Source organism: Trachurus japonicus, unplaced genomic scaffold (assembly GCF_045865225.1).
Source record: "Trachurus japonicus isolate A0001 unplaced genomic scaffold, Traja_1.0 AP029848.1".
Lineage (NCBI taxonomy): Eukaryota > Metazoa > Chordata > Actinopteri > Carangiformes > Carangidae > Trachurus > Trachurus japonicus.
Window position 1 is genome coordinate 1 of NW_028219981.1, and position 10,000 is coordinate 10,000.

Here is a 10,000-nt window from a genome sequence, read left to right on the forward strand (position 1 = left end):
ATTATGTCTTTTAAAGTGGCCAATTAATGCTGATAAGAATCATTTCATAAAAACACCAGATAGATAGATAGATAGATAGATAGATAGATAGATAGATAGATAGATAGATAGATAGATAGATAGATAGATAGATAGATAGATAGATAGATAGATAGATGGGGGAGGGGGCTGTGGTTACAAGCAGCAAAGTGTTTATTTTTGATTGAGTCGGTCCGTCACCATGACGTCACCTGTGATCCAGCAGCTCGCTATCACACGTGTGACATCATCACGCCGTGTTGCATCATCAGCTCAAACATCAAACTTCAATCGTTCCCTTGGTTCAAAGGCTTCGGTCAATAATTAAAGAGACAAGTCAAACTTTTCTCTCTGATGTTATTGAAACTGTGATCTCTCTGTGCTGCGTTCACTGACCTGCTGTAAACTCCTGTTCCCTCCAGTTGGCGCTGAGGAATGCTCTGCGTTACTTCCCTCCGTCCCATCATGCAACACTGGCGCCGGAGTTCACCCAGGAGCTGCGGCAGTACGGACACATCTACATGTACCGGTTCTGTCCCGCCATCCACATGAGGTCAGAAACCTGCTGTTGTCATGGTTACTAATGTTCAGTAGATCGATTAAAAAGCGGCTTGTGGCTAAAAATAAGAATTCATGGCAAGACTCGTTAAAAAGATAGTTCATGATTTTCCATATAAGTGATTAAAAAAAGGGAATAATAATTCATTGTTTTCACATGTCCTGAGTTAAAGGCCCCATGGCATGAAAGATGTGATTGTGGTTATTTTTTGGTGCTTGGGGAGGTCTCTGGGCCACGTAGCCTATATACTGCCCATGCATCAAACTGGTCATAAACGCAGAAACACACACCGCCCATTTGTAGGAACTGTCTCTTTAAGACGAGCGGATAGCACTTCCTCCTTTCTGTGATGTCACACACAAGGTAACTCCGCCCACCGTGACCAGTTGTTTTTTTTTTTTTCAATTTGTATGAATGCAGCTTAGGCTTCAGTTACTTGCCTGTGATTGGCCCGACCACATGCCACTCAAAAACAGCCCAACAGCCAATCAGAGGAGAGGTTCGCATTCTCTCTTCTGATTGGCCAAATGTCCTGTGCCTGCTAGAGCTCCAGAAAGAGGCAACAGAAAGGGGCAGTAGAAACGATATGAAGCAGATCACAGGTACTCAAAACCGATGATACATCTTGTTAGAGATATCAGCAGGTAAATAAAATAAAGTGGAAACACTGGAGCTGCAACAATTCATCGATTAATCGAACAATTAACGATTATTGAAGGTGGAAGTGAAAGAGAAAGAAAGTTCTGTTGTCAGTCTGTTGTGTGTCTGTCAGTCAGTTGTGTGTCAGTGAGCTGTGTTGTGTGTCCTCAGAGCCTACCCTATAGACCAGTATCTGTTGTGTTGTGTTGTTGTGCGTCCTCAGAGCCTACCCTATAGACCAGTATCTGTTGTGTTGTGTTGTTGTGCGTCCTCAGAGCCTACCCTATAGACCAGTATCTGTTGTGTTGTTGTGTGTCTGTTGTGCGTCCTCAGAGCCTACCCTATAGACCAGTATCTGTTGTGTTGTGTTGTTGTGCGTCCTCAGAGCCTACCCTATAGACCAGTATCTGTTGTGTTGTTGTGTGTCTGTTGTGCGTCCTCAGAGCCTACCCTATAGACCAGTATCTGTTGTGTTGTGTTGTTGTGCGTCCTCAGAGCCTACCCTATAGACCAGTATCTGTTGTGTTGTGTTGTTGTGCGTCCTCAGAGCCTACCCTATAGACCAGTATCTGTTGTGTTGTGTTGTTGTGCGTCCTCAGAGCCTACCCTATAGACCAGTATCTGTTGTGTTGTGTTGTGTTGTTGTGCGTCCTCAGAGCCTACCCTATAGACCAGTATCCGTGTCGTACTCGTCAGGCTGCAGCCGTCATGTTGATGATCATGAACAACCTGGACCCAGAGGTGGCTCAGGTAACTACTACTACAGTACTACCCCCCCCCTCCCCCCGGTTGTGGCTCGATGCCGTAGCTACATGAGCTGCAGGAAGTGACGTAGAATCTCACCAAACATGTTGGAGAAGAACTCCTGACTGGTGAAGTTTAGTAAAACTGACATGAACAGGTGGAAAATAGGGAAACAAAGCAGAAAGTAAGAGAAGCCGTTGGTTGAGTTTAGGTTCAGATAAGTAAAGATTACATGTTGTCTATGACGTCACTTCCTGCAGCTCATGTAGCTACGCCACCTAGCAACAACCTCCTCCTCCTCCTTTTTCTTCTTCCTCCCTTTCCTCATTTTTCTTCATCTTCTTCCTCCTCTTTTTTCTTCTTTTTCATCTTCCTCCTCCTCTTCATTTTTATTTTCCTTCATCTTCTTCTTCCTCCTCTTTTTTCTTCTTCATCATCCTCCTCCTTCTTTTTCATCTTCCTCTTTCTTCCTCCTCTCCTCATTTTTTTTCATCTTCCTCCTCTTTTTTCTTCTGCTTCATCTTCCTCCTCCTCCTTTTTCTTCTTTTTCATCTTCCTCTTCCTCCTCCTCATTTTTCTTCTTCATCATCTTCCTCCCCCTTCTTTATCTTCTTCTCCATTTCCTTCTTCCTCCTCCATCTTCTTCATCTTCCTCCTCCTCTTTTTTCTTCTTTTTCATCTTCTTCTTCCTCCTCTTTTTTCTTCTTCATCATCTTCCTCCTTCTTTTTATTCTTCTCTTTCTTCCTCCCCTTCCTCATTTTTCTTCATCTTCCTCCTCCTTCTCATTTTTCTTCTTCATCATCTTCCTCCCCTTTCTTTATCTTCTTCTTCATCTTCCTCCTCCTCCTCTTTTTTCTCCTTCTTCATCTTCTTCTTCCTCTTTCTTTATCTTCATATTCATTTCCTTCTTCCCTTCCCCTCCTCCATGTTTTTCTTCCTCCTTCTCCTCATTTTTCTTCCTCTTCTTCTTCCTCCTACTCCTTCTTTTTCTTTTTCCTCCTCCTCTCCTTCTCTCTTCTTCACCTCCTCTTCCCTCCGTGTGTGCGATGTGTGTAGTGAACTTGTGTGTCTGTTGTTGTCTCAGTTTCCTCAGGAGCTCGTCACCTACGGAGGGAACGGCCAGGTGTTCAGCAACTGGGCTCAGGTCAGTTTCTCTTCTGTCTGATCGGATCAATAATCAATACCAGTGACTGATCGTATCTGTGTGTGTGTGTGTGTGTGTGTGTGTGTGTGTGTGTGTGTGTGTGTGTGTGTGTTGTGTGTGTGTGTGTGTGTGTGTGTGTGTGTGTGTGTGTGTAGTTCCGTCTGGTCATGAACTACCTGAGTGAGATGACGGAGGAACAGACTCTGGTCATGTACAGCGGTCATCCCCTCGGCCTGTTCCCCAGCCTGCCCTCGTCCCCCCGCGCCGTCATCACCAACGGCATGGTAACACAACACACACACACACACACACACACAACACTGCAAAAACTCAAAATCTTTCCAAGAATATTTGTCTCATTTCTAGTCAAAACTAATCTCTTTCCACTTTAAATAAGACTCATCACCTAAAAATGAACTTGTTTTTAGATCATTTTCACTTGTTTCAAACTAATTTTCACTTGAAATAAGTAGAAAAATCTGCCAGTGAAAGCAAGTTTTTTGTGCTTGTAATGAGGAAGAAAAACTTGCTCCACTGTCAGATTTTTCTACTTATTTCAAGTGAAAATAGACTTGAAATGAGTAAAAAGTGTCTAAAGACAAGCTACTTTTTATGTATAACTATGTAGGCCTATGTATATGTATAAATATACTTATTTTAGGTATAATGAGATTTGTTTTGACTAAACATAAGACAAATATTCTTGGTAAGATTTTAAGTTTTTTCAGTGAACACACACACAACACACACACACTAGTTGCGTTTCCATCCACCTTTTCTTATTCACATTTTCAAAAATTGCGAATAAATACTTGGATGGAAACGCCAGAAATTCGACTAAAGGCAGTAGCCTAAATTCGCAAAAAAGTTTTTACGCTTGGGATTTGTCAGTGTATCGATAAAAGGAAACAGGTTTTGTGAATTGAGCCAGAGTTTGTTAAAACTACACAAACAAACGCCGTAACATCGTATATGTTATGTAATGTTATCCACCGCTCCATTTATTGATTTTTCACCAGCTTCGTATGTAAACAGATGCACATGGAGGAGAGGGACGTAACCAAAACAGACTGTCACAGTTCCCTACTGTCTTATGGGAAATATCCCAAGTTACAACATGAATATATACAGTATATATTTTCTTTTCAAATTTAGCTGGTGCGGCCTAGGTGCGCTCTATAGTCCGGAAAGTACGTAAATTGTCCATGATGTTGAGTGTCAGGCAGCTGAGTGTCAACTGTTGTCATGGATACATTCATGCTCTCCTGTGATGTAATCTCATGGCGCACTCCTCCTCCTCTCCCAATAATCGCAAAACAATAACGAATGGAAACAGGCATAAATTTGCATTTGCTTTTTGTGCATTTTCATAAAGTCCGCTCTTAACTTGGATCCATTTGGATGGAAACACAGTTACTGACGTCTTCACTCATCATCTCTGACGTTTCTCCAGGTGATTCCTAACTACTCCTCCAGAGACCAGTATGAGAAGATGTTTGCTCTGGGCGTGTCCATGTGAGTCTGCACTTATTGATCCTGACTCATATTATTGATCCTGTGGTATTTACTGTAGCTGTAACTGTAACTGTAACTGTAACTAACTGTATTGTTCAGGTACGGTCAGATGACGGCAGGAAGCTACTGCTACATCGGCCCCCAGGGGATCGTACACGGGACCATGGTGAGAACACAACGCTCACACATCTGCAGCTTAGATACGCTGACAAGCAGATGTTTCTATTTAATCTCTTTTTTTCTTTTTTCTTTCAGACATGTTTAAATATCTTTTATATTTTCAAATATCTATTTAATTCCTGCCTGTAGTAAATGTGTGTTTAAGAGGATGTGTTTTCAAAATATTCCTTTCTTTGTATCTATTATCTGAAATTTGTTGAGTATCTGACCACGATTTCACTTTCACTTCGGTAAAAAACAAAAAAAACAAAGCAAAATGTTCAGCATTTATAGTTTTGAGGATCCATTTATCATCTAGATAGACTACCTGTGCAGTAAAATATAGTTTATGTAACCGTCCATTCATAAAATAGACAAATCAACATACTGTATTTGTGCTTAATTTTTTAAAATTTAGATTTAGAAAGAATCTATTATTTCTTATTTTATTAAACTATTAACTTTCTGCGGGACACATGGGTGAAGCTTGTTGTGTTTCTGTCCATGATTTCTAGAGATAAATATGTGTAGTCACAGACACTTATATATTCAGTATTTTCAGTTTTGAGGAGGATCATCCAAGCTAACTACCTGTGCAGTAAAATATAGTTTATAACCATCCATTCATAAAAGATATCCTTTGTCTTGTTTTTGATTAGATTTTGTTGAAAAATCTTTTATTTTTCCTTTTATTTAAGGCTATTTTGATCTTAACTATTAATGCATTAGTTATTTGTAATATTTCCTCCTGTGTAGTTTTAAATGTCTGTTTCCTGTCTGTTTCCTCCGGTGCAGCTGACGGTGCTGAACGCCGGGCGCCGCTACCTGGGCTCAGGTGACCTCAGTGGCCGAGTCTTCGTGACCTCCGGCCTCGGGGGCATGAGTGGAGCTCAGGCCAAAGCCGCCGTCATCGCTGGGTGTATCGGCGTCATCGCTGAGGTTGTTTACCTTTCAGTTTTTATGTTTTTTTTCCAATTGCTAAAACACAATTTTGCAAACTCGCCTGGTTTTATCAAAACCACCCAAACTGCAAAACCCTAACCCTGCAAAATGAAGCACTGCAACCAAAACTATATACAGTATACCATTATCAAAACCAAACTTTTGCACCAAACAGCACACACTTCATTCATGTTACCATATTCATTAATTTGGGGATTTTAACCCTTGAAATGCCAGTTTGAAGACATGTTGCCCCTTGTTTTATTTAAAAAAAAACACACACACAAAATATGAGATTTTTTAAATAAAATGAATAGTAGGGGAGTTGGGGCATTGCTGGTTATTGGAGTCTTGGATATGTCAAAAAAGTAGCACCAACATTGATTTCATTGCATTACTATTTTTTATGTTGGATATTAAATTTTGCACCCATTGGGAACCTTAGTGGCCAAAAATGGACGCACAAAAGAACTGCTATAAAATCATCACATATCAATTTTTTTTTTTTGCATAAATCTCTTAAACCACTTCGGCTCTGCTCTAAACTACCAAACAAACTACAACAGAAAAAAATATTGATGATGATTTTATAGCAGTTCTTTTGTGCGTCCATTTTTTGGACACGAGGGACCCGAAAGGATGAAAATTGGAGGAATCCACAAGGTTTTTTGTTTTTTTTTGTTAACCACAGACCTGATTTGAAGTATTTTACCAAAATCCCATTCAAAGAACATACTGACTTTTAGACGAGGGAACTAGTCCAGTCATTTTATGAAAATAGGTTAAACAAATTGCAACAGAATCAAACTCAACTGATTTTGTATCCTCAACATGTCCTGAGTGAGGGAAAAAAAGCCCAGAAGAATCCCATTAGGGGAAAGTTTAGAAAAACACCCAAATATATCCAATTCATACGCCTATTCATTATTTTTCTCACGTGAATAGGGTAAAATTTTTAACCTTTAGATATCACCATGGAAATTATGGAGTTGATTACTTGATTACTTACAAACAAAAAATGTATTACAAGTTTTTATGAAATTCTTTGTTAACATGAGCAAACAGTGCATAATCTAATTACGTATGGCTAATTTGCATACGTAACAACACCAGTTTGCTTCTGTTGCAGTTTGTTCAAGGTCGACCCCCAGTCTGGCTTAAAATGACTGGACTGAACAGGAAGTGATGAAAGCGCTGACGGAGTTCAGGGTTTACTGAAAAAAACTGTAATGAAAAGTGTTGATGTTTGATGCAAGAGTACCCGTATGCAGGGACATGGGGGCCGCCATTAGCCCAGATCCATACCGGAAGTCACGACCGGAAGTTGCTCTTCTTCGTGTATATTATTTCTATGTAGATAAAAAAAATAACTCAGTAACTCAATGGTCCATAATAAAATATTGTTTTCCAGCGGATATCTTAGTTACAACATGATTGAGCTATAAAATATTTTTTTGCATGGATCGTTTATTAAGTTATTGAGTTATTTAAAAAACGCTGCTAACGGCTAACGGCTAGCGCCGAACGGCTAACGGCTAGCGCCGAACGGCTAGCGGCTGACGGCTAACGGCTAGCGCCGCTCCTGCTGACAGCAGACCAGAGAGAGAGAGAAAAAATAAATGAAATGTGGTTGGTGGGTGCTTTGGTTAGGGTTAGGCAATGAAGAAAGGAGTTGGTTAAGTTTAGTAAAAAGAGCAGGTAGAGGCTAGACAGGCCAGAGAGAGACGAAGAAGAGCAACTTCCGGTCGTGACTTCCGGTATGGATCAGCTGGGCTAATGGCGGCGCCCATGTCCCTGCACACAGGTCCATCTCGTTTGATGTCGTGTGGTGTGATGTCATGTGGTGTGATGTCATGGTGTGATGTCATGGTGTGATGTCATGGTGTGATGTCATGGTGACGGTGAGTGTTGTGCTGCGTGTGCAGGTGGACGAGGCTCCGCTCAGGAAGAGACATGAGCAGGGCTGGTTGATGGAGGTGACCAGCAGCTTGGAGACCTGCATCCAGCGCATCAGGTGACAACACACAGGACGTTACTGTGATCAGAAATATTGATAGACTTTGATTGATACTTTTAGATTAAACTGTATTAAAGGGATAGTTCCCCCAAAATTCAAATTTCACTCATTATCTACTCACCCTAAGGTCCTCCGTGGCTTCTCTGAGTTACAGGGGGGTCAGTGCAGCAGTATTTGTCCATATAACGGTTGCGAATGGAGCTCACTTTTCTTCGTCCAAAAAGACACACCAAAAAACATCCAAATACCTCCATAGTGCTCGTCTGTAATGTCCCTCTTGTATTGAAGCCCCGACATGAGAAATTGTTCCTGTGTCAGTGCAAATCACGCGAGATTTGCACTGACACAGGAAGAGCAGTGAACTGAGACACTGGGAGCTTCCGCTACAAAACAAGTTTAAAATATAGACGTATTTAATTGTTTTGGAACAATTTCTCATGTCGGGGCTTCAATACAAGAGGGACATTACATACGAGCAGCATGGAGGTATTTGGATGTTTTTTGGTGTGTCTTTTTGTTACGAAGACAGTTGGTATCCATTTGCAACCGTCATATGGACATGCACTGCTACGCCGAGACCCCCTGTAACTCAGAGAAGCCACGGAGGAATCTGAAACTTCTCCCAGCCCTTAGTCCACATGAGGGGGAGGAGATCATGAGTGACATTTGAATTTTGGGTGAACTATCCCTTTAAACTGTATTAATGAACATTAGATAGTTTATTAATTGGGATGGAAAAGCACAATATTATATTAAGTATGAGGTGGAAATACACAAGTAATTTTATGGTTGTTTTATTTAGTTTTGAGCCGTGAGGCGTTCACTGACTGTTGTTGACATGTCGGTGTCTCACAGAGAATCCAAGAGGTCCAAGACCCCCCTCAGTCTGGGTTTCCACGGCAACATCGTGGACTTGTGGTGAGTAGGTGTGCAGCGATCGATGATATTGATCGATCATTTGTAGCTGCGCTTTTATTTTGAAATTCCCCCGACAGGTCAGAGTGACTAAAGACGATGAAGATGAAACTGAGAAATATTCTCCTCCTCTCCCCCCCCCCCCCCCCAGGGAGCGCCTCCTCTCAGAGTACCAGCGGACCGGTGAGCTGCTGGTGGACCTGGGTTCGGACCAGACGTCGCTCCACAACCCGTTTAACGGCGGCTACTTCCCGGTGCAGCTCAGCTTCCGCCAGGCCAACCAGCTGATGGCGACCGACCCGGACCGCTTCAGAGCCGCGGTGCAGGAGAGGTGCAGCCAGCCGTGACACCGTGACACTTCACCGTCTGTAACAAGTCCTGAACGTTAAACTGAACTGATCACATGTGTGTTACAGCCTGCGGAGACACATCCAGGCCATCAACCAGCTGTCGGACGCTGGGATGTTCTTCTGGGACTACGGCAACGCCTTCCTGCTGGAGGCTCAGAGAGCAGGTCAGACGTCACGTCACACATGTAGAGGTTGCAACAAGAAGTAGAAAAGTCGCGCACATCCAATAAAAAGGTGCTGGCCTCAAAAATGTATGTACATAGAAAAAGGAAAAGAGGAAACCGCACACTCAAGCTCCCTTTATGTGCTTTGTTGCTTGTTGTTTTGGAGAGGTCGAAGACAAATTTCCACTACGGTGTCTGTCTGTCTGTCTATCTATCTATCTATCTATCTATCTATCTATCTATCTATCTATCTATCTATCTATCTATCTATCTGTCCGTCCGTCCGTCCGTCCGTCCGTCCGTCCGTCCGTCCGTCCGTCCGTCCGTCCATCCATCCATCCATCCATCCATCCATCCATCCATCTATCTATCTATCTATCTATCTATCTATCTATCTATCTATCTATCTATCTATCTATAATAGAGGCGCCTCTAAATATTTAGGATGGCTATCTTACGTAAATGGCTTCATCCAAGGTTACAGTTTTTTAACTTACTGTAAAGGGATAGTTCAACATTTAGTCAAATTGGCCCATCGCCATAATCCCTATAGTCATAGCAGTAGGTTCGTTACCTTTAATTGTCGGTGCAAGCTATTTTTAGAACGGCGGAGCAGAGCCGTGAGCTGCTCAGAACTACGCTACGGAGGCTCATTATGGGATTTCTTGGTTTCCCTCATCAAACTCATCAAATACACAATCCAACAACTCTAAAACGCTCTGGTGGACAAGTTGTGAGCTGCACATTCACCACGCTATGAGATAATAACACAACGTTACCAGACAGAGTTGTTTTAGAGGGAAATACAGAGACTGATGATGAAAAACTGTCCC

The 10,000-nt window shown here is 42.0% G+C and overlaps 1 protein-coding gene across 1 annotated transcript in view; it reads left to right on the forward strand.

The window, feature by feature from the left end:
- Positions 1–213: 213 nt before the first annotated feature.
- LOC146960904 (urocanate hydratase-like) overlaps positions 214–10,000 on the forward strand; it is a 14,038-nt gene continuing 4,251 nt past the window's right edge. Inside the window, exons 1-11 of the mRNA XM_085771949.1 lie at positions 214–571; positions 1,873–1,966; positions 3,046–3,105; positions 3,261–3,389; positions 4,559–4,620; positions 4,720–4,786; positions 5,575–5,718; positions 7,647–7,735; positions 8,594–8,656; positions 8,805–8,984; positions 9,070–9,167. Of these exons, the coding sequence (XP_085628075.1) occupies positions 540–571; positions 1,873–1,966; positions 3,046–3,105; positions 3,261–3,389; positions 4,559–4,620; positions 4,720–4,786; positions 5,575–5,718; positions 7,647–7,735; positions 8,594–8,656; positions 8,805–8,984; positions 9,070–9,167 (1,018 nt within the window). The 5' untranslated portion in view covers positions 214–539. The remainder of the gene's footprint in view (positions 572–1,872; positions 1,967–3,045; positions 3,106–3,260; positions 3,390–4,558; positions 4,621–4,719; positions 4,787–5,574; positions 5,719–7,646; positions 7,736–8,593; positions 8,657–8,804; positions 8,985–9,069; positions 9,168–10,000) is intronic.